The sequence below is a fragment of the Lutjanus erythropterus genome, chromosome 4, assembly GCF_056507025.1.
Source record: "Lutjanus erythropterus isolate fLutEry1 chromosome 4, fLutEry1.hap2, whole genome shotgun sequence".
Taxonomy (NCBI): Eukaryota; Metazoa; Chordata; class Actinopteri; order Lutjaniformes; family Lutjanidae; genus Lutjanus; species Lutjanus erythropterus.
The window spans coordinates 5,949,104-5,974,701 of NC_139320.1; the positions used below are offsets into that span (position 1 = coordinate 5,949,104).

Here is a 25,598-nt window from a genome sequence, read left to right on the forward strand (position 1 = left end):
CTGACGTTGTACACTTTAATCATGCAGAGCTTCAAAAACTCTCCCTCCGTGAATGTCCGGCCTGATTTGGCTGATTTGGTTATTTCTTCTGCCTCTATAAAATTAGCTTTCATGGCAGCTTCACTTTGTGATTTTGCTTTTGTGAACATAGCCTGCTGTGACACCAGACTCTTTTTAACCTCCTCTGCCTTCTGTAGCTTCTGCTGTAGGTCCAGGTCTTTGTACTTTTGTACCTGATGTTATGCCTCATAGTGTCTTATGTTATATTCTTTAATTACGACCAAATTAGCTCCACAAACAAGGCACACAGACAGGTCCTCTGCCTCCCACCTGCTTTGAAAGTCCCTGTTTTCAAAGTCCACTTTTCACTTGGACATTTATTTTGGGGGTTAGCTTAAGTGTCACTGCAAAAGTGCTCATTGAGGGAGGAGGGGTTGGTGCACAGGTCTCGACTTGCGCGGCAGCTGTTGCAGTGCATTGTGGGATTTGTAGCATGAGTGGTGGGAGTGCTACTTACTGGTGGGCCATTCATAATAGACACATGAAATTATCTTGCGGGCTGTATGTAATTGTATCACAGGCTGGATGTGGCCCATGGACCTTGAGTTTGACGTGTGCAGTAGGGGCTTAGCAAAGGGTCAATTAGAGTAGGGGTCTCGACTGAGCAGCTCGGGGGCCATGTCTGTGGGGGGCTGGAGCCTATCCCAGCTGACACTGGGTGAGAGGCGCGGTGCACCTTGGACAAGTCGCCAGTTCATTGCAGGGCTGACAGATAGAGACAAACAACAGCTCACACTCACATTCACACCTACGGGCAATTTAGAGTCACCAGTCAACCTATTAACCTGCATGTCTTTGGACTGTGGGAGGAAGCCAGAGAACCCGGAGAGAACTGACGCGGATAGGAGGAGAACATGCAAACTCCGCACAGAAAGGCCCTGCCCCAGCCACAAACTTCCCAGCACCCCAGCAAGCTGGGAGATTCGAACTCATGATCTTCTTGCTGTGAGGCAAGAACACACTAAACATACCCCAAACTACCCCTTCAATTGAAGACAATTGAAATAAAAACTACTTTATTTTGAATGTATTCCTGAAGGACTGCATGTTGCTATTTGCTGATATTTTAAGAAGATTCTTTTCAAGAATTTGAAAAGAATAGCTTCTTCAACAATATTTCTCTATCAACAACCACAGTGGCAGAGCGGATTATCAAGTTATGAAGTGACATTTCTGATCAGTTACATGACAAAGCTTGAGTTTTCACCGCCTACTCTGGTGTTTGACAAAAGCACAGACAAAACTGACAATGCTCAGCTAGACGTTTTCATCAGGGGATTAATGACCAATTCAAAGTGACAGAAGAATTCGGCTGTTTGCTTTTTTTTGGTAATTATAAAGAAAATATGTTAGTGATGAAAACAAAAAAGTACATTTTCAAAATTATAGGGCTTTTTTTGCAGTACTTAAACACTGAAGTACCCCCCATGAGATACCATCAGTGGTTCCAAGTCAATTTGAGTCTGAGACCCCTGAATTAGGACATTGTTTCTATAAATACAATCATAAAAATAACCACAAATTCAGCCACTCACAGAAGTATTTGTGAGAGCATGCAGTTGAAAGCCTCCTCCACTGACAGTGCGGCAGCAGGAGCTGGATGCAGAGTCAGAGGCAGACAGTTAAATAAGCAGAAACAGAAACACACAGGCAGTCGGGCAGGAGCACGAAACAAACGGCTTAGCAGACTAAACCAGAGAAGACAAGCTGAGCGCTGTGACAACTGGCTGAGGAAGAATAAACACGACGTATATCCACACTGACTAACGAGGTGCAGATGAGGCAGATAGCAGCTAACGAGGGCGGATGAAGGAACCAGCAACGTGTGTAGAGCAGAACGACACATTGAGGACACCTGGTGGACAAAAGAGGGACAGAAACACATAGTACTGTGGCCAAAAGGTATATATATATGAATGATAAAACTATATATGAAACTGGTGGAGGGATTAAAAGATTATTATTAGAGGGATTTATTGTCAGAATATGGCAGAAATTCAATAAACCATTCCTAAGTATATTTTCATGAGTGTATCCAATAAGAGTTGCTGTTTTTGTTACCTTAGAACAGGGTTGTGCAACCAGAGCCACATCCGGCTCTCTCCTTTTCATTGGCTCCCTGTGATTTTGGCAAAAAAATATATATATATGGAAATGAATAGCAGTTATTTTAATTTGCATTTATCATTGTTGTAGGTCTATGAAAAAGTTGAGACAGCAAAAAGTTTAAGGAAACATACCACAATAGATTCTTTAGTTTTGAGTCCAACTCTTAAGTTTTGAGAAAGTTCTACCAACTGCTAATCTTTTGCTGAGATAAAAACATACAATACAATTCACAAATAGATTTTTTTGACATTCTAAAATTCAAAGATTCAACTTAATCTAAAGAAGGAAAGTAAATAATCCCAACTAAAGGCTTTTAGAGTTTAAATTGGGCTTAAGACTCAAAAATCTATTGCATTATGTTGCCTTGAAATTTTGAGTTGTTTCAGCATTTTTTTTTTTTTTACAGTGTAAAGTGATTCTTATATTTGCCAATTGTAAAAAAAATATGTACACACCAAGTCTGAGGCTCTAGACACAGTCAGAAGTGGCTCTTTGGATCGTAAATCAAACACTGGCTCTAGTTACGGCCTTTTGAATTTTTTGCAGCCTCTGTAGGTTCTCCTACATGCTGGAAGGGGAGGGTGAGACAAGGTGCAATCTGCAAGCTCACCGCTGTCACTAAATTCTACACACTGGTTCTTTACAATGCCTGCATGATTTTTCTATGGAAAAGTGTGTCTCCATTATAGACTACATCAGGCCTGTGTGGTATACTGGTTCGTACTGAAAAACGGTCTTTATTTTTATCATGATATTAATTTTTCATATACTACCATACACCATGAATAGCCCAAACAACATCCGGAACGAGCACGTGGGAAAGTGTTTCAGTGGGGACCCATTTCACTGCTGCACACCAACACCACAGGCATGCTTGCTTGAGCGTGTGTACCAGGGATGTTCCTGGCGACTAATTTCCCTGTTGATTAAACGCAAAATTTAATTTAGACTAGTCAACTAGTTGAAGATGTTAATCACAGTCTGCAATCGCCAAATCGTACTTCAAATGCCGCTGAAATGCACGCTACTTTGCACTGTGCAATACAAATCTTACACATTAACAGTGGTGGACAGTAGTGAAGTACATTTACTTGAGTACTGTACTTCAGTACATTTTTTGAGTATCTGTACTTTACTTGAGTATTTGTTTTTATGGAAACTTATTATTTTCACTCCACTACATTTCAAAGACAAATATTGTACTTTTGACTCCACTACATTTCTAGGAAGGTTGTTGTTACTTTTTGACTGAGCTTTGAAGTCAGCTGTTGCTGTTTTTTCTTTTCTAAAATGCAACTGGTCACATGCTGTGTTCCTCACAGAAAGAAAACCAATCACAGTAGCTCCTCTCAAATGGGATTGATGTAAAAGTGGAAATGCGTCATCCAGGCGCTCTCTGTAACAAGAACAAGCAAGCTCTCCCTCTTTCATTCAAACAAAAAGCGGTAATGGTGACGGCAGGAAAAAGACTAAATGAAATCTCAAGATGTTATTATGATTATTCATTATTCCAGGTAGCTTTTAAAGTTGGATTGTTTTTATCGGGGTGAAAAATACCACATAATTCATGTATATATACTGCCTCTGAGGACAGAAAGAAATCAGTTATTTAACAGACTTGGAGAACTCCTTACAGTTAGCTTCAATCTAATTTTATGATGTGATTTTAATACAGTTACATCAGAAAATGACAATAACTGTCACTTTTTGTTTTTGATTGTATTTCTATGCTGAAGTGTTTATAGGTGTTTCTATAGACTTTGTGTAGCAGAGTGGTTCTACAAGCAAGTCAGTGCATCATTAGGTGGTTTCGGAAAGTTACAAGGTTCTGTAAATGCATCGTGGAAACAGTACAGCCATGTACTGATATTAGAAAATGTACTTTGTAATTTGTACTTTTGAATACTTACGTATTTTTAAAAGCAAGAACTCTAGTACTTTAACTCAAGTAAAATTTTGACTGAGCAACTTTCACTTGTAGTTGAGTAATATTTGACCAGGAGTATCTATACTTTGACTGAAGTACTGGGGTTGAGTACTTTGTCCACCACTGCACATTAATGTACAAAACATGACAACAACCCACTAAACACTTCACCTTTTCAGACCAAAGAGGGTCACAGTGTCTGCGGGTAAAAGACCCAGAGCTAACGTTAGCTGCCAGCCTGACACACAGTGTTGGCTAACGTTAGCGGTGCTAGCAGCAGCAGCTCAGCCTGCAGGTTTATGTCTGTGTCTGTGCTTAATGTGGTCACATGTTTCTCCAGTCGAGTGAATATATATCAGCTTATCCTGTCACAGTCTGCATTCATCAACTTCACTGATATAAACATCCGGGGTTGCCAGAGTGATTGGTTCATACGCGCTGGGTGAGAGGGGCTGCCGTCTGACAGTGACGCAGCCCCGACTATTGGTGGGGGGCTGCATAAAATCTTAGAGGCAACGGATAACTGGAATCGTGCATGAATGAAATATTGATAAATATTTTATTTTTAAACATTTTAAACTACTAGTATTTCTGGTGCTGACTAGCGTGGGTGGGGACATTTAATCATATAGTCGTCCATGTGATGGCAATCATGCTTTGAAGGGGTTGTGCGTTTACCTCTGACTGGACATGAAAAAAAACGTGATACAGTCGTTATGATAGAAAAATGAAAAAATCTTTTCTCATTAAAAGAAAATGTGGGTAATAACACTGTTGCATGAAAAAATACAGTCAAATACCGTGAAACCAATATGATATGAAAAATGTGATATGAACATTTTGTCATACTGCTCAGCCCTAGGCTAAACAAATGAACAAATTCTAGCTTTTTCTCCCAATGATTTCTTCTAACCTCACTCCCCCCTCCACCCTGACACCAACCCTGTTTGTGTGAAGCAATAACAATATTCAGCTATATTATACTAAAACTGAAGAATTACTCTGCCAAAGTATCTGGTTAATGGATCTGTTTGTGGTGTTTGCATGTTTGTTGTGTTGTCAGTGGGGCCCTGTGCTCTGGAGTACACCAAACTGAAGACATCGGATCATTTCTGGACGGACCCCTCAGCCAACGAGCTAGTTCAGCGACACCGCATCCACGGGGCCCACCGGGGCCAAGAAACCTCAGCCGGTCGCCGGCCTGCTCTTGGGGTGAGTGTGGGGGCTGTTTTAGATTATTCTGTCCTCAGGAGATGCTAGTGTGTGGTGGTGGGCAGGAGTGATCGTGAATGTGTGGGATGGCAGCTGTTGTGAAAGTTATTAGTTGTATAAGATGAAAATCTTTACTTTTCTTTTCTAGATCCGAAAGAGGCAGTCCAGCGGCAGCATGTCAGAGGACAGGTTTGCTGCATCAGCAAGGGAGTACGTGGAGTCCCTTCACCAAAACTCCAGAACACACCTGCTCTACGGCAAAAACAACGTCCTGGTGCAACCGGTACGACCGCACACTCTCACCTTGTGACCAGATTTTCTACACTGTACCTTTGCTGTCTCTGTCTGCCCTTCTATTGGAACTGAACAATGGGCTTCAAGTTAGGTCTTCTCCATTACTGACACATACAGCATCTGTGTCACATTTGACGTTTCTGTCAAAAGGTCGCTTCAGAAACAGGCTTTTCTCGTTCTTTTTATGCCTCTGTGCTCGCAACAGCCATTTTTGGGTTGTGCGTCCGCTGCCAAAATGGATGTCATTACTATATTGACAAGTAATTTCCAGGTAGAAACGTGCTGTCTTCACTTAGAGACTATTTTTACATAGAACTGACAGGGAGCTGAACATTATGATCACAGTGAAGTTGACCTTTGACTTTCTGGATATAAAATGTCATCACCTCACCCTTTTATCCTATTAGATATTTTTGGGAAATTTGGTCATAATTATGAGTATGAATTCTTGAGTTGTGGCCATAAACTTTTTTTTTTGTTTGTTTTTTTTAATGTAACAGTGACTTTGACCGTTGGCCACTAAAATCTAATAATTTCATCCTTTAGTCCAGGGGTCAACAACATTTACCATCAAAAGAGCCATTTTGGGCCAAAAAGGCAAAGGCAAGATTGGTCTGGAGCCACAGCTATTTTCCTGAGACTTTTTTCTTTTTTTAGAATTCATCCATAGCTAGCCCAGGAAGACTTAAGAGTAGCCACCAGCAAAAATTTTGAGGAAAAGGTGTTGAGCTGCAGACACAGGTGACAACACATATTTTGTGTAAATTTCCCTGGTGATGGATCAATAAAGTTTATCTTGTCTTAATTTAGTTGACAAAATATGAAAATTTTCTTTTTCATTCCATGTATAGACTACACTGTAAGCACCACTTTAGGCCTCCAACATAATGAATGCAAATGAAAATGTAAAAAAAAGATTAAAATAAAAAATAAACCCATTATGCGGAAAGGAAAAGAGGAGCAAAAGAGTGACATGCAGCTCCGGAGCCACAGGTTGCTGACCCGTGCTTTAGTCCAAGTGGACATTTGTACCAAATTTGAAAAAAAAAAAACAAAAACCTGATATATCGTGTTCACAGGAATGGGACAGACTAGAGATCACAGTGAGATCGACCTTTGACTGCAAAAATTTAATCAGTTCATCCTTGAGTCAAAAGGGATGTTTGTACGACATTTGAAGAAACTTGACCAAAGTGTTCTTGAGACACGGTGGTCACAAAAACAGGACGAACAGATGTGTAGATCAAGGGTCTGTAACCTTTACAATCAAAAGAGACAGTTTTGGTCAAAAAAAAGAAAAAAAAAGTCTGTCTTTAGCCGCATCTATTAGGATCTCTCTTTTCCTTGAAGACTTTTTTATTTTTAATTTAGCATCCATGCATAGCTCATGAAGACTCAAGAAGACTAGCCATCGTCAATAAGGCAGGAAAAGGCACCAAGCCATAGATGTAGGCTATGACAACAGGCTGTATAGGCACCATATGTTTACATTTGGAATCAAAATCTAATGCAGTACCTTGCCCTGAATGAAGTTTTCCTTTTTTGATAAACTGTTTTGATAAATGAAAATTAAAATGTAACAAAACATTATTCAGTCCATATAAATTTTTGCCAAAGCCAAAGTGAGCCAATGGAGAGAGGCTAAAGAGCCACATGCAGCTTCGGAGCCACAGGTTGCAGACCCCCAATATAGATTTGTGTCCGTATGGATGGACAACCCAAAAACACAATGCCTCCAGCCACAGCTGTTATTGACGTGGAGGCATAAATTTGTTTTTATGGATGAACCAACCCCCTAATATCTAAGAAATGACACTGTACTAAACTAACTAAATAAACAGACTTTATATACAACATTGTACATTCACATTAAAACCAGTGAACAAGCAGTTTAATTCCTGTGGTAGTTCAGTGAACTGAGTACATGTGACAGTTGTTAGTGTCTTTTTCTCAAAACATCCATTTATATACCAGAAATATGCACATGCTCATATAAAACCTATACATACTGTCAGGTTCTGTAAATCCATCTGAAGTGAACTCTACTATGCTATGATTAAATAAGACATACTTACAGCTACACTGTTTGCCTCCAGCTCTTAGCTTTATGTAAATTCTAACTTTTTTGATAGAAACTTAAATCAGACGTAGCAGGTCTTAATGTGCGTCTGTGGAGGCCCTGAAGCTACTGCTACTCTCAGAATAAGGCAGATATCCAACTTGGAGGCCTACGTATAGTACATGCAGTACACGCGGACAGCGCTCTGCACCCACTCAGCTGATGTACACATAAATTGCAAATGATGGTTATTTTCATCTATTATTGAACAGCACACACACACACACACACACACACACACACACACACACACACACACACAGTTTTATAAGTGTGATCTTTGAAATGAAAGCTGTCTTTCTCCTGCCTGTAATGTGTTCTGTGCTGCCAAGTAGCTTCAGCATGTATAATGAGCACATATTTGCCTCCTACAATGCTCAGCCTTTGACAGAGCCATGCTAACACACATACACATGAATCCAGCTCTCACTGCATGTCACACATCAAAAAGGGTACTGAATGTGATTCTGCTCCCTGTCTTTCTATTTCTGTCCATAAAAAGATATACAATACATGCTCATTTGGCCTCAAATATTGTATGTTCAAAAGAAATATTAATAAAAAATGTGCTTATTTGCTTTCTTTCCAAGAGTTGGGGAGATTGTTCAGCCAAACATGAAAAGTCGGTCATTATCTACTCACCGCCACACCGATTGAAGGTTGGGTTTAGTTTTTTAGTCCACTGCTGTTTTACAGGAAAGCAGTGTTGCAGAATCTCCCGAACAGTGGAAGTGAAAGATTTTCAAACGTAAAAAAAAACAACTGAAAAAAAAAATATATATCCTCCATTCTGCTCGTCTGGTGTAATCCAAGTCTTTTAAAGCCTTAACATGCCAAGTAGATTTGAAAGATGTCATTTAGAGCATGTTTTTAGCCTAAATTTTTACTGTAGATTCTTAGCTTGGAGCCACGTTCACATGCAAATACATATATTCATTTTTGGGTGAACTATCCCTTGGGCAGTGGTGGACTAAAGGTTAGAGAAGCGTGCTTGTGACTGAAAGGTTCAATCCCCCAACTGGCGGGATAAATCTGGTGGGGAAAGTGAAAGGCAGCCTCAGTACCACCACTGAGGTGCCCTTGAGCAAGGCCCTTAACCCAAGCTGCTCCAGTGGATAAGACTGTGGTTGTACTGGGCAGCTTCCAGGCATGAATGTGTAACTGTGTGAATGTGATCATGGCGTTCCTGCAAAAGAGAGCATCGCTCTCAGTGTACTACCCTGAATAAATAAAGATAAAAAAAAAAAAAAGAAATGTCGCTGGAGTCGAAAGGTGAGTAGCTTAGTGTAGCATAAGAGCTAGAAGCAAGGCAAAACAGTTTGTCAAGCGTCAGTAGCAGGTTTTACCATTGTTTACAGTTTACACAGTGTTTGTAGTTACATTACTGCCCCTGGCTGCAGGGAGCCTGCAGGAGCACGGCTTGTGCAATACACTGTAAAGTGACAATAACAAGCGACAACAAGTCCTCCACTGTAAGTTGATCAGCCGTTTATAACTGTTATCCTGAAAACAAAAGCCCACTGCTCTGAAAATACAGTTCAGTGAGTGCCTGTGTCACTGCCTGCCAGACTCATTAATGTTTTGGTCAGTTTACCCATTAAAAATATCTTCTCCTTCCAAAAGATTTTTAATAATTTGTTACAACTCTTAAACAACAACTCAGAGACTTTTAATCATTTGGTGAGAACTCGGCATTAATTTAGCCCGTTTTCTTGATCTCTCATGGCTTATCATGGTCATTTTATGATAAATTACATAAATATATAACAGATTTCTTATAAAATTTGAAAGCAGGTTTTCAGCAAATTTCACAGTTGATGATTCAGCCTCTGTCCTGCACTCCAGCCTTTAAACCTCAAGCCTTATGTAATGTCCGTCCTTCTTCCTCATCTTCCTTCTCCCATGCCAGAAGAAGGACATGGAGGTGTTGCGTGGCTACTTGTCCCTCCACCAAGCTGGGGACAACCTCACCCTGAAGTGGACACCCAACCAGCTCATCAATGGCACACTGGGAGACTGTGACCTAGAGAAGAGGTAACCAAAACAGACACGCTATACACTCTATATATATAGAGAGAGATTAAAAATGTGTTTTTATGACACAAAAAATTATGCTTCTGAAGTTTTATTTTACACACTGACTGACCTTACTAATCTCAGACATTTCTGTCTCTGTCAGTATCTACTGGGACTATGCATTGACTGTCCCTCTGCGCCAGATAGTCTGTATCCACTGTCACCAACGCCGTGAGTACACTGTTGCTTTCCCACATCCTCATTCAGTTATCTTTGCACGAAAGTCATATAGGTCAGTTTACCTTTATGTAGATAGTTTTGGTGTGAGTTGCCGAGTTTTGGATGTAGCAGCCATAGAGATGTCTTCCTGCTCTCAAATATAATGGAATGACATAGCACTTGGCTTGTGGAACTACATCACATTACTACAAAACCATGGTCATGTGATGCCAACCACAAGGTTGAGCTCATTGCTGTCATCACCGCAAATTTTATTTTGAAGGGTCAATCATATTTTTATCAGCACGTTGCTCTACGAACACACCTAAGACTCAGCGCTGTCACACAAAAGTCGCATCGCAAGTCCCAAAGCATCTTGGGATTGCCAGTGGGCAGCTAACAACATGCTAACAACAACAACTGTTTTAAGACAGAAAATGGATAAATAGTAGGAGTGTCCCGATCCGATATTGATATCGGATATCGGTCCGATATCAGCCAAAAAACGAGTATTGGATTTTATCGGGCTGCATCTAAAATCTCTGATATAAGCGCTCCGATAAGCAGTCCATTTTCCGTTCCAGCACTTCCGGGTTAGATTTGTTTGTGTGTATGTAAAATATGTAACTTAAAAGGTTTTAATGGATTATTCTAGGCAACTGGACTTGCTTAGGTTCTTGAAAAAGTTTTGCATCTCGTCCAAGAGGCTTCTTAAGTTCTAATTGACTAGTGGGGAGTTTCAGGTATCTAACCTCTGTGGGGTCATTAACACCTTGAGAGGTATGTGACTCATGTACTCACCCCTTCATCAAGTGAACTGTTAAGGTGACCCGAGTAAAGGTGTGAGTGGGACTTGTTAAGGTCACTTGTGAGTCATTGACTCGCCAGCTATCATGTGAGACTTGAGTGTAGATGGGTGCCAACTGAACAACTGCTGCACAAGTGCATGGCATGACACAGGAGAGCCAGCTCATCAGGACAGGGCTCAGCAGTCCACCTACATTTCAAGGCCAAGGGACACTTGTTTGAAGACAGCAATGTTCATTTTTTGGCCAGGGTTGAACCAGAGAACCAAAGATGATTTGAGAGAGGAGTTAACCTGGAACAGTCAACCAACATATTAGGACGGCGTAATCTATCAGCCACATACAATGCAATTCCAACATCACTCCCCAGGCAGATTAACACCCATCTACAGTCATGTAAACCTAACAATGGCAGGGTGAGTCAACAACTGACAAATTACCTTCAGTCACATACCTCTCAAGGTGTTAATGACCCCACAAAGGTTAAATACCTGGAACTCCCCACTAGTCAGTTAGAAGTTAAAAGTTGTTGGTTTAGTCCTCCAGCTCCTCCCACCTCCCATGCAACCAACCAGGAACACTATGAATAGAAAAGTCTACCAGTACCAGTAACCTAAGCAAGTACAGTTACCTATGATAACCCTTTACGAATTCCATGACCCGGATGACCGAGAATCTTCACAGACATAACTTAAAGGAGCAATATGTAGCAACTGTCATCCTGAAAACAAAGCCCACTGCTCTGAAAATACACTCTTTCAAGTTCAGTGACTGCCTGTTTCACTGCCTGCCAGACTTCTTTTACACATTGCTCAATTTAACTGTTATAAACTGTTATCTGCTCCTTGTAAAAGAGTTTTAATGATTTGTTACAACTCATAAACAGACACTGACGTATAACATATCATGGTCATTTTCACTCTGTCCTTTGTCTCTTGTACTTTTCCTTCCTCATTCTTGTGTATTATCTTTTTTCACTTTACTCCAGCTGACTGTGGTGGTACGCTGGTTCTGGTCAGTCAGGATGGGATCCAGCGGCCGCCTCTCCACTTCCCCCCTGGTGGTCACCTCCTGGCCTTCCTTTCCTGCCTGGAAACAGGCCTATTACCGCGGGGTCAGCTGGAGCCCCCCCTCTGGTCCCAGAAAGGCAAGGTGTGTCAACTTGTTAGAGCTGTATTCACACCTAAACTTACAGTGATGTTTGTGTGAATGCCTGGCCAGTGTACTGCACTGCCACAAATTTGTAGTGTGTGATCTAAAACCAGAAAAATGCACATTTTCTCAACTTGCAACGCTTTACCCAAATGAGATCACTTCTGTCTCTTATTTAGATCACCTTTAAAAGAGTGGTATAGACATTGGCTTTGGAGTCTGAAATGTGGCATGGAGATCAAGTGCGTTTTGGTGAAAGGGGGTGTTGTAATAGGAGTGGCCAATCACAAAAGGCACATAACTTTCAACAAAGGATTCTCAAGATTTTGTGGAAATGCTGGTTATTCGGCAAAGATCAACTCACAGTGGTTTAGCAGTGGGAGTGGCCTTGTTTTGTTTTTTTCATTAGTGACTTATGCCCTGCCCCTACACTTTAGCCACACCCCCTTCCACAACGCATTAACCATTCTTGTTGACTCTTGTGGGAAGCATCATCCATCTCAGCAGAGAGTTACAATTTCAGTGGTACCTGTTAGCCCTGTCCCTATATGTTTGTGTTAAGCACATGTGAGAGTTATTATTACACTAAGCAGAGTTCATTGTTCATTGATAACATATGCACACCCCGACACAGTACCCATGAACTGTTTCTCATACATTCTTGTTGGAGGCATCATTAGTCAACAGAGAGTTCCAGTTTAAACTTTCACAAACACAAATTTCCTGAGGATGGCCTCTGAACCAAAGTCTACTTTTGCCTTTTTCTGAGGGATCCAGTGATGCTTGCTGCTATGAGTGCAATTTAGTTTGCTAATTATTATATAATATATGGTGTATTGTGGTGATCTCCTGGACTGATGCAGTTGGCATGCTTCCATTGTTGTTGGTCCCACAGCTGCAACAACAACTCACCAAGCAATGCATAGAAATAATGTTTATCCAAAGCTGTTTCAGTGACTTACATCCAAAATGTTCTGGCTGCCCTGTGGGGGAAAATCTCTTCTGCACTTTTTTAAAATGATATTTTTATTGTTTTTTTAACTTAAAAATGCAATAGTCATCACACATACCAGTGTAATGGCATAACAACACAGGTACAATTCACATATGTATGATTCTTTCCCAGCACCTCTTCCCCACCTTCATCGATCCAGTGTTGAGAGATTATGTGTTAAACAGGTAGTTTATATAAGATAAACTAGGAATGGATGAGCAACATCAAATATTATACAAAATAACAAAAAACAAACAAAATTAGAAATAAAGAAATAGAAAAACTAAAAAAACAAACAAAGAAAGCCAACAGAAAACACGTTTCTCTATTGGTACAGCAACTCAGTCAAAGTATTGTTCTTAATGAAATGACATACTAAGACACTTCTTACAATCCTTCTATCTATCCCATGTCTCTTCAACCAGCACAAGCACATCTTACAAATCACCATTTTTGATAAAATATATAAGCTGCCCCATACTTTTTTGAAAGGGTAATTTTTCCCTTAAGAATGTAGGTTATCTTTTCTATTGACAAACAACAGGATATTTCTCTCAACCACTCAGGTTTGATAGTGTTTTTCCAGGAAAGGGCGGTCAGATGTCTTGCTTGTAATAGGCTTATGTCATTGAGAGATTGTTTACTTCTCTGCAAATTTGGGATATGCGGGTCCATTCCAAAAATTAAGACCTTTGGGTCGAGAGGTAACTTTAGGGATAAAAGCTCTTAACAGCCATGTTGATTTCCCCCCAGAACTCACATATTTTAACACATTCTCAAAGACAGTGGACCAATGTTTCCCACTGTTTTGTACACTTTGACAGATTTGTGTGTGTTCTGCAGGGAAAAGTGTTCCCTAAACTGAGGAAGAGGAGCAGTGCTGCCAGGCTCATTGACCAGGACAGGAACGGTGAGGAGCAGACAGCTGCTGACTACGTGTTTCGCATCGTCTACCCAGGATACCGATACGATGCCAGTAAGTAACACTTTCATATTGCACACTGGTACAAAGTATCCCCGAAGCAGCAGCGACTGCACACAACAAAAGATTTAATCTTCCTTCTAGACTTAACATTCAACTCTGTGATTGCTTTTGCCTCTTGAAAATGAAGTACTGTATATCAGCTTGAATTTTGTCTTCCCATGATGTGATTACAAAGTACGGGCTTAGTGTGGTCTTTCCCACAATGCTCTTCCCGAGGTCTGTAGGGTGGCACTGTTCTAACTGTGTTCTCTGTTGTCCCACTGGTGCAAGCAGTCACTATAAACTACCACCACACCACGGGCAGCCGCGCTCCGTCGCTGGACGATGACGAGGAAGAGGAAGATAGGCTCCATGCTATGATCTCAATGATCTGCTCGCGGAACCTCACAGACCCTAATGTCATGAAAGGTTTTTATCACCTTAACACACCCACCCAACCCCACTGCCCCCCCCTCACAACCCCAACCCCACTCCTGAGACCTCATCCTGGCTTCAGATGTCCCTCCCGCCTCCCACCCTGTCACCCCCCCCCTAAGGTCCTCCTCCCCTCCCCCTCCCCCTCCCCCTCCCGACCCCACTTCCCCCAGCTTCGTCTGCCTGTGTGTGTGCTGCCTGAGGCCAAACCCAACAGTGTGGAGTAGGCTGGGGTTGGCTGTGTTAACAAGGGCATGGGGAAGTTCAGGCTGACAAAACTGAAAAGCAAAGTTTCCTACCATTTTTCTGATGATGGGATTATGACCTTCATACTTTAGCTATATTGAAAATGAAGAAATGCTGAAAATGGCAATAACACAACTAATGATAGCACATTAAATCTAAAACAATAGCAGGTCTATACAGTTGGTACAAGAGTCCAAGAGTGTTTTCATGCTCAAAGGGTGATGCTTCAGGGCAAAAAACAGCAGAGTTGACTCTTCTTAAATTAAAGAAAGTGCTCCACAGAATAAAAATAGAAGGGAAAAGTTCGTTTTCTTTGTCAGCCATAATGAAAGTGATTCATAAGGGACAGGAAGCAGCAAGCTGTCAGCACAGTCTGTGGGGGCCAGTGTTGCCAGGGTTCTAGGGCCATATGATGCCCATACTTGTATGGCACATAATGGGTTAGGGTTAAGGGGGTTAAGTATGGGACTCAGGAGACAAAGGATCTTTGGACCCTAGGAACACAGGACCCTAGGAACACAGAACCCTGGGAACATAGGACATTGGCAACATAGGACCCTGGATACCAAGGACCTTGGTAACTTTAGGACCCTGGTAACATAGATACTCTTCTGTCTCCAGTGCTGCACATGTAACTCAAATGACAATGACTATGATGTAGATCTTGTATGGTTACACTACAGTGTATTATAGTGTCAACTGTTACACAGAATTTTAAAAAATGGATCGGAAAACTTTCTTTGTTTGCCATCATAAAAGTAATTTCTTAGGGACAGGAAGTAGTGGTAGTTGTGAAAATTCTTTGGAAGGAGATAAAAGCCATCTGTTATCTCCACAATAATGTTGATAATTGCTACAAACACAGATAATGAGGAAAAAGTTTGTTTCTTTGTCTGCCATAATTGAAGTGATTTGTAAGGCTGTCAGCATAGTCTGCAGCAGGTTAGTCTTATTTCTGCAGGGTCTGATGTTTTCAGGGTCAGATGTTACCAAGGTCCTATGTTCCCAGGGTCTGATGTTCCCAAGATTCTATGTCCCCAAGTTTCTAAGTTCCCAGTGTCATAAGTTCCCAGGGTCCTATATTCTTAGGGTGATCCCAAGATTTATATGCCATATAATGGGAACATGACAAAAGGTCCTATGTTCCCCAGCTCTATATAGAACATAAAGGTTTGGGGTTAGCATAAAGAAGAAAATAGGACCCAGGAAACATAGGACTTTGGAAACCTAAGACTCTGGGAACATAGGAATATGGGAGCATAGGACCTGGGAACTTAGGATCCTGGGAGCATAGGATCTTGGGAAAGGAGGACCCTGGAAAAACAGGATCTTTGGAACATAGATATGCTTATGTCTCCAGTGCTGCACAGGTAACTATAGTGTCACAAACTACAACTATAAATTATGTACATCATGTGATGTTGTGATGTTGGGATGGGAAAACTTTTATTGTTTACCAGAACTAAAGTAATTTGTAAAGGACAGGAAGCAGCAACATTTGAAATGCAAATGTGGTCTTGATTGTAGTTCTGACAATTCTTTGGAAGGAGATAAAGACCATCTATTATCTCCATAATGGTGTCAATAATCAATACTTAATGGATCAAAGTAAGGGATGAAAGTGACCAACACAGATCATTAGCACAGATTACCAGCTCGACAAAGCTTTTCAGACAGACTGATGAAAATGCAAAATGTGGCACCTTTTATAAGCAACATGCAGAGTTTCTGTTTGCTATGTTATTTTGTAGGCACTTACCGTCACATTTGTAGTGTTTTGTGTCAAGGCTAAAGGCTTTAAAGTTTACACAGTGTCCTCCATATCTCTATCTACTGCACATCATCCATTATCACAGACTCATATTGTTCCGTATATCAAGGTATCATCAAGTCATCAAGTGTAGCAGTGACCTGTCAACACAGTATACAGGTGATCATTCCTAATCTTCCTAGGATCTTATTTTTTCCAGGGTCCTATGTTCCCAAAGCCCTAAGTTTCAAGGGTCCTAAGTTCCCAGCTCTATGTCCCCAGGGTCCTGTGTTGCTGATGTCCAAGATTCCCCTGGCCCTATACTACCAGGTTCCTAAGTTCCGAGGGTCCTATCTTTCCTGGGTTCTAAGTTTTGCATATGTGCTATGTGGGTCCTATGTTCCAAAGGTTCTCTGTTCTCAGGTTCCAAAGTTCTAAAGGTTCTCTATATCCTATGTTCCCCAGATTTTTCTGGGACATATTCAGAATATGACTAACAGTCCTGTGTTCCCCAGTTCTGTATATGGGCTCTCTCAGCTCCTATGTTTCCAGTGTCCTATGTTCCTCAGATTTATATGGTACGTAATAAAACATAGCAAAGGGTCCTGTGTTCCCAGGGTCATATGTTACTGTGGTCCTGTGTTCCCTGGGTTCCAGGATCCCCAGATTTGTATAGTACATAAAGGGAACATGACAAAGGGCCTGGGCAATGGGCTATGTTCCCAGTAATGTTCTTCAGTTCTGTATATGTATTCTCACAGGGACCTTTGTTCCCAAGGTCCTATGTTCCCTAGATCTATATAGAACATAAAGGATTAGGGGTTAACATAGAATATAGGACCTTAAGAAGGTAGGACCCTTGGGACATAACATCCTTGGAACATAGCATCTTGGGAACTTAGGAGCCTAGAAATATAGGACTCTGGGAACATGGGACCTTGGGAACCTGGGACCCAGCAAAAATAGGATCCTGGAAATATAGGATTTTAGGAAACAAGATTCTAATGCTGCATATGTGACACAGGTGACATAAACTGTAATGCTGATTCCACTGGGCACAACTGCATTGTATTACAGCTGCGCCATGGAGACGAGAATGATCGCAGCTATTCTACACAATGACGGTGATTCCACCAGATGCACTGCAGTGCTCCATTTACTCAACAGGGTCATATGCTCCCAGGTTCTGATGTTATCAGGGTCCTATGTTCCCAAGGTCCTATGTGCTAAGGGGTTCCCCAGATCTGTATGGCATATCATGGGAACATGACAAAGGATCCAGTGTTCCCCAGGTCTATATAGCACATAATGGGTTAAGGTTAGGGGTTAGCACAGAAAATAGGACCTTGGAAACGTAGGACCTTGGGAACTTAAGCGCCCCAGAAATATTGGACCCTGGAAACACAGGATCCTGGGAACACGGGACCCCGGGAAGATAGATATACTCCTGTCTCCAAACCATGGTGTGGATGTGAGATGATGCGCCGATGCAGCATGCCTAAGTCTTCACAGACCATCTTGAAGCAACAGTTACAAATAGCCTGTCAGCAGGCAGCCAGATGAATCCTTTTAATTTCGGATTACCTCTACAGCCAAATAAAACACAGTTTTTGCCACTGGTAGCCTCATCCATTTACTGAACAGTAACATACAATTTCAGCTTGTTTGGTGGCTGGATTTGTTCTGTGGGTTCTTCTTTTGCTGCCACATAAATGACAGTTAAAAGTTGTCCCTGGACATCGTAGTCTGACACAATAACATCTGAAATTGTCACACATTAAGTTAATGCCATAGCTGTCGCCCTACACCCTTCCTGCTCTGTTGCTTCCCTTTCCTCCCACCATTCAGAGACACAGTTTAATCCACTTGCTTGGCAGGGATCCTTCCACAAGCCTGTGACACGCACACTGGAAACACACTGCCAAATGAACACACTTGTTTTATAGAGAGCGCTGCCAAACACAGTGACTGGACATGTCTGTCACCTGGTTTCATCACAGATTCAAACTTCCCTAGGTCTCTTTGTCTAGGTCAAGGCCTCTGTGGCTGCTTTGCATTCTGGGACTTGCAGTGCTGACTTCCTCACAGTTATGAGAGGGTATAGCTTTTGAAGCATGCCTCAGCACTGTTGGGTTCACACTATCGTGGCCAAGAATCGCTTTGATAAGTTGCTTAGTTTTTGTTGCACTCCTTTGATTTGACTTAAATCTGTTTCCTTCTTTTTGTCCTTTCATTTCTCACTTGCAACATGCTTGACAATTTTTGCATGGGAAATATGCACCCGTTTCATTGTTTTTTAAAGAGCGACTATGTGTTTTTCTGCGTATTTGTGATGGAAAATCCTCTCTCTCACAGTCTCCTCCTCTGTTCCGTTTGGTTTCGCTCTCTCTCTCCTCTTCTGACTTCCTCAGTTGTTTCTCCTCTGTTTGTGCAGTCGTTTGCTGCGATGCTGTTCACTGTAATTCTTCACTAACCCCCTGCCACCAACCCCCTCCCCCCGCCCCCTGCCCCCTCCTCCACCCCTCTCATTATGGTCCTGTGGGGTTCCGCAGTAGTAGAGACGTGGAGTCCTTGTGTGAGCAGGTTGCATTTTACTGATCCCAAAAACAGTTGTTGATCACGTCTTAGTCCCAAAGTAAAGAGGGGGGAGGCCAAATGTCGGTCTCGCTCCAGCATTTTTTCTGTTCCGCTTTTTTTGGTTCTTAATATTATTTCTTTTTTTGGGGTTATTGAACAACCAAAGCGCAGCTTCATATTTATGACAGGTCATCAGCTCCAACCTGAAGAATTAAGGTGAAGAGCATTTATTTGATGTTGAAGTTTTTATGATTTTTTTCCTCCCCTTGTGTGCCCTTTTGACTGGTGTCCATTTGTTTCTGAGATGATTTCTTTTGATGTCTCTTGTCTTGTTCTGGCTTTATGCATCCTGCATGGCCTGAGCGTCAGCCTCGTCCCTGCCTCCTCCTCTTCTGTCAACTCCTTCACTTCCTCTCTGGTCCTCTTCTATCTCCTCCTCCTCCTCCTCTCTCCTATTTGTCTGGAGCGCTCCCTGGGCTCTGCAGTCTCCTCTGCCTCCCCTCTGAATGAACTGAACCAGCATGGCTCCCCTGCATCCTCTCTGCCTGTCTTCTCCCACAGCACCGTTCTGCTTACTGAACCGTCCCCCTCCACTTTTGGTTTCCTCTCTACGCTTGTTTTTCCAGCTCTCACATGTAACATGAGTGTCAAACTTTCCATCCATCTACTCATCTCTTGATGTCATGAATAACAAAGAACAATACATGGAAAGATGTATTTGTGGTTGAGCTGAGGGACCTATGTCATAATATGTAAGGCATAGAACATAGAACATTTGAAGAAGATACTACATAACAAAGCACATGACAACAGCAGTGTCCATTTTGTCTCAGAGCACTGAGACCTCTCTCTGTCTTCTCACTTTCACTCTCTGTGCTTTAGACCACGGGGAGATGATGGAGATGCAGGGTTTCGGAGGCAGCCCGTCGTCGTGGCAACAGGCCGAAGTAACCACTCACGAGTCGCTGTGCCTGTCCTGCTCCACGGCCGGCAGCAACGTGTCGTTCGACTACCCGGCCGGCTGCACCTGCATACACGATCCATCAGACATCCACACGTACGTCCTCAGAGTGAGACTTTATCAAGAGACGTCTGTCAGCCAATCAAATACAACCACAGTCTGTATCCTGGTTCTATCTTATGTAATAAGTGAATTTGTATGTTTCAGATACACTCTTAGAAATAAAAGTGCTAACTAGTCCATATGAGGTTCTTCAGCTTGTCCCCATAGAAGAACCCTTTTTGGTTCCTTGTAGAACCCTTTATGAAGGTTCCACCTGGGGGGGTTCTACCTTGAACCCAACATTAAGGTTTATACCTAGAACCATCTGTGAAAGGTAGGGATGGGAATTGAAAACTGGTTCTTGTTGAGAACCGGTTCCCAGTGTTTCAATTCCTTGGAATCATTTGCCAATTTTGCAAACGATGCCTTCTCATGCATTACATTCAGATGACCATGATGAGAAACAGAGTCTGACTGGCTCAGAGGCTGGCAGTACTCGCTCCAGTTCACGTCTAGCTTCCTGTTTGTTCTCCTTTTTTCCAAATGAGAATCGATAAGAGAATCGATAAAGAACCGAATTGTTAAGCAGAATCGAAAATGGAATTGGAATCGTAAAAATCGTATCAATTCCCATCCCTATCTATATGTTAAGTACCATTTGAAACATCAATCCATCCATTTTCTGTAACTGCTTATTCCGTAAGGGTCGCGGGCTGCTGGAGCCTATCCCAGCTGACATTGGGCGAGAGGTGGGGTTCACCCTGGACAAGTCGCCAGTTCATCGCAGGGCCGACACATAGACAGACAACCACTCACACTCACACCTGTGGGCAATTTAGAATTACCAGTTAACCTAGCATGCATGTCTTTGGACTGTGGGAGGAAGCCAGAGAACCCCAAGAGAACCCACGCAGACACGGGGAGAACATTCAAACTCCGTAAGCTGGGGGATCGAACTCAGGACCTTCTTGCTGTGAGGCAGCAGTGCTAACCACTGCACCACCCATTTGAAACATAATCTTTAGAACTGTTTCTTTCAAAAAGGGTTCTTTGGGATGAAAATGGTCCTCAATAGAACCCATAGTCTTACAAAGAACCCTTTCTTCAGAAAAGGGTTCTTCAGAGGCAAATTGTTGTAAGTAGGACCCCAGCGTTTTAGGAAGAATTTTGGAACTGTGACTTCTTGAATGGAATTCAAAGGCGTCCTGAAGCAGCAACTCGTTTAGAAAATACACATTAAGGTGTTTAAGCTTTAGCTTCAGCTTCAGCCAGGGTGGTAGTTAATTAAAAGCAAACATCTAAAATGGAGCCTTTACAAATAATGAGTGATTTTTACTTTTCTTTTCTTTCCACCAGTATTCCTCTTAAGATGCTCTGTCAGAACATGAAGAGGCAGATTGTCTCCAGAGCCTTCTATGGATGTAAGTACAGCATGTTATTCATACATTTATTTACACTGCAGCTGTTTTCACAGTGTTATGACTGTGACATTAGCTGTGGTATAGAACACACAGTAACCACACACACCTAAACTCCTTACTTTCCCAAATGAAACACCTGTTACTTTCAGTTTTAGTCAGTACAATGTATGATGATAATTTAACTATCTGAATGTAAGACAAACAATTAAGGATGCTCTGAATGTCATTGTTTTACATTCAAAGCTTCTGCTGAGGTTTTTGAATGAAGCTTCAAATCATCACAGTGAGTCAAGCAAGGTATCAGAAAACAAGATGAGGGACCCAAAATGTGGACAGGATGCAGACTAGTGCAATTCAAAGTAATAAAAAAATACTACCATTAAGTAGAAAATACAAAGGCTTACAGTGAGTGGCAGAAAACAGGCCAAGGCAAAGTAAACCAAAAGTGGCAGGCAGATGATCCAAAATCCAAAACAAAACAGAGGTCATGAATATGAGGAAAATTTAGGTTGGGAACACTTGATCAGAGACAAAGATGAAGTGGCAACTAAAGGAGAGAAACAGACTATGTACAGGGAGGCTAATTAGGGACAGGTGAACTAAATCAGTTATCAAGAAAGGTGGGATAAAAACAAAAGCAAGAAGTAAAATCAGTCAAGACACATAAGAATGCTGCCTCTTAAAAATAACATGAAATGACTAAACAAAAACCTCAACCATGACATCCTAAAATAGAGTGATAGAGTATAATAGAGCACAACAGGCAAAACAGACTAACTTGAATATAATACAGACAGATAATAAATGTATACTTTATATACTGCATGTGGAATAGATATAGTCTTTTAGACAACACAGCAACTCTTAATGTGTTTGCTTTAGCTTATTGTTCTCTCTGCAGCCTGCAGCAAAGAGTAGCAACATTTCACTGCTGGCTTCAGTTGAGAGCAAAATTGATTTTAAAAACAATTAAAGTGATTTAAAACATAATGTATGGCTCGCTGCAGAAGCAGCTGCTGCTGCTGGAGAAAGTAGTAAGTTTGCAAACTGTAATAAAATCTCCCTTTGAACGTGTCAAACAAGTAATAAATCCTCTACAATAAATTGCTGGGTAACATAATGCATTTACAGTATTATTAAAATATTGTTTTCAAAGGAGAGTTGTTTTTAATTACAGCATCAGTCTGAAGCGCTTATTGTATTACAAACATTTAGTTAGTTTGTTGACCTCAGTATAACAATGCAAACAATAAAACATACAGCTTCAGGTTCACACAATATCCAAAATCCAGTACAATTATGTCAAACAGGAAGGTAAGGTTTCAGCATAACTCTAAGCATAATAACGTAACAGCAGCCAAAATACATGAATGATGTACTACACATTATCAGATTTTTCTAATCATACGTTTTTCCCGTTTTTCTGTGGCTGAAAAAAACATGAATGACTACCTTTCCTCTCTTATTTTGTGGAGGTGCTGGTTGAATTTGAAATCATATAACTGTTGTCAAATTAGGTGCGTGATATCATCCACCTTTTTTCGGCCAAGCCTTTGGGATTCCCTCTTCAGGTTGTCCCCTGGTTGTGCTGCTTAGCAACCACCCACAAACGTCATAGCAACCAAATGCACCCTACTCACAGCACATCATCATTTGTTGTCATCCCATGGTTGGTAATTCAGCTGGTAAATGGACATGGAAAGACTGATTATCGAGGTGGAGAAACATAAAAAGCTCTATGACCCGCAGAACTGACTTAACTTCTCTTCTACTTGTTGTAAGGCAGTTGGTGGGCGCACAAATGGATTCTGAATGGAGTAGCATGATGTACTGCATCAGATATACTGCAAACATATTGCAACTGACCTTAGAAATGGCTGAATTGACTGATCAGAATCAAAGGACAGAGGACGCTGTATGTTGTTAAGATTGCACAACATGCCTTCTGAGACAAATATGTGATTTTGGGCAATAAGTAACAATCTTATACTTGACTTTTGGGATGCTTGGTCTCAGCTGTGTGTCTGTCCGTGTCTCACCTGTCCATCAGGGCTGGCCTACTGTCGACACCTGTCCACCGTGCGGACTCACCTGTCAGCTCTGGTCAACCACAACATCGTCCCTCCAGACAGACCTTGCGAGGCATCGGGGGGGCTCAGCAAAGAGGTGTGGAGCAAGTACCAGAAAGACTGCAAGGTGGGTACAGCTGACGGTGACGCTGAAAGAGAAATGAAATACAGGGGCGTGATATCTGCCAGCAAGCTGCAGGAATTACAACAACACAACAGGAGTCTTCATCTTCGTCCTGCAACATCTGACAGCCCTCCACCTGCAGGCCAATGCAGTTAAAAGCCAGAAATCACAGCAGATTGCCAAGTCATCATTGAATCATTGGTATTGATCAAGCTCCACAGATAAATCATGGTCATCTTGTGCTGTGCACGTCTTATTTACGGTCATATTTTATACAGTGAGATAAGCTGACAAAACCTGTGAAGAATGTTCCCTGAGAGAACCATGAAGAGCAAAGATTTCTGTCCTGCTGTACAGTTTTTAGGCATTAGATGATACAATATTATAGTACATGTTAAAGGATTTTTGAAGTGGGGTTGTATGAGTTACTTAAGCATAATCAAGTTATTTACCACATTAGATGGTGGTCAGCAGTAGAAGCAAAGAGGGGCACCAGCTTGGAAGCTAAGAAATGTCCTGTTCAGTAGTCCTCGTGTTTTATCCTTTATTCTTGTTTTTATCATTTGATCTTGTTTTCTATTGCTGCTGGTATCTTGGAGTTACAAAGCATAATTTCATTGCACTATTTCATCTAGATGTATGAAATTCAGTAGGCACATGTGTCATGTCCTGATGCACAAAAAAGCCTCTTGGAGCCAAACAGTGTAGTCAACCATTTTGAATTAACTGTGCAACTTCAGTGATTTTTTTGCCATTTGCGGATATTGCACTTTAACAAACTTTTCTTTGAGAATTACTCCAATCAACTTCAAATTTGGTCATTACAATCTCAAGACCTTCGTGATGCTGGATTGCGAAGCTTTTTGCTGGTTTTATTGAAAGGCGTCTTTTACATCTCAATACATCTTATTTGTAATTTTTATCCTGTTACATATTTTTTTGCCCAGTTATGTCTTTTTTGTCTTTTTACATCTTTTTATGTCTTTTATCATGTTTTTCATCTAGTTATGTCTATTGTGTGTGATATACACTGATGGAAACGCTTGCCAGTCCCATCCATTTAGACTGAAATCAGTCTTGATGTTGGGAAGCCATTGCACAGTACAATAAATAATAACTGATAACTGATAATTCCCCTCAGTCACATTAAAACTGAAGTGACAAGTCTGTTTTGAGAATGTAAGGAGTAGAAATTACAGATATTTGTGTATGGAGGAAAAGTAAAAAAGCGATATAAAAGGGAATAAATACTCAAATAAAGGACAGATACCTGAAAACTCTACTTAAGTACAGTAACAAAGTATTTGCACTCAGTTACTTCCCACCTCTGATGGTGTGTCTGCACTGTGGCATTGGATTTTTCAATTTTCTATTTTTCATAAACAGGAAAAAGGAAGTGAAGAAATGTTCAGTCATAGTCATAGCACCACTTCCTGGCAACAGGAAATTGCAGATTCACATTGAATTGGTTTCTCCCCTATAATACACTCCTCATTGTGCGTTGACCTAATCAATCTTAAATATTAAAATATAATTCTGTGAGGCAAAATGAAGCTGCCAATTGTTAGTTCTTTAAACACCAACTGTTAATTGTGTTTAAACTTCATTGAACTTTTTCTAACTTTATAATCTTGCGTCACTTACCTCTTAGCTAAATGTGTTTCTGTGGTTCTGTCAACAGTATATCCTCCTTTGCTGTATATTAATTGTAAGTCAGGGATCATGTGCTGCACCTGCAGTCTCCACCCCTCTCCGTTCTCTAATGAAAATTTAATGAGTTTCAGTGAGATGAAGTCTCATTACAGAGAGCAGGATGATACCATCACAGCTATTAAAGCAGCCGCTGCAATCATTCATCAGCTCCAACACAGTCATCATTACTAATTTACACTCTATTCATATCTGTGTCCTTTATCTCCTGCTCTCATCCATGTCGTCCTCTGTATGGATCACAATCACTCTTCCTCTACCTCCATAATTGATGCTCTTCCTCTTCCTCCTCTCACCACTCACAATAGGCGTCTTCTTCCTGCCATCATTCTTCTTCTCTTGGTTTATATTGCTATTAACCTTTGTGTGTGTGTGTGTGTGTGTGTGTGTG

The 25,598-nt window shown here is 41.3% G+C and overlaps 1 protein-coding gene across 2 annotated transcripts in view; it reads left to right on the forward strand.

Annotated features, from left to right (window-relative positions):
- sgsm2 (small G protein signaling modulator 2) overlaps window positions 1-25,598 on the forward strand; it is a 148,015-nt gene that overhangs the window by 108,791 nt on the left and 13,626 nt on the right. Inside the window, exons 6-15 of one of the 2 annotated variants that reach the window (XM_084716822.1) lie at window positions 5,160-5,308; window positions 5,457-5,591; window positions 9,631-9,755; window positions 9,901-9,968; window positions 11,751-11,914; window positions 13,752-13,884; window positions 14,164-14,301; window positions 19,763-19,937; window positions 21,240-21,304; window positions 23,355-23,500. In XM_084716822.1, coding sequence (XP_084572948.1) covers window positions 5,160-5,308; window positions 5,457-5,591; window positions 9,631-9,755; window positions 9,901-9,968; window positions 11,751-11,914; window positions 13,752-13,884; window positions 14,164-14,301; window positions 19,763-19,937; window positions 21,240-21,304; window positions 23,355-23,500 — 1,298 coding nt within the window. The remainder of the gene's footprint in view (window positions 1-5,159; window positions 5,309-5,456; window positions 5,592-9,630; window positions 9,756-9,900; window positions 9,969-11,750; window positions 11,915-13,751; window positions 13,885-14,163; window positions 14,302-19,762; window positions 19,938-21,239; window positions 21,305-23,354; window positions 23,501-25,598) is intronic. The other variant, XM_084716821.1, reaches the window with a different exon arrangement.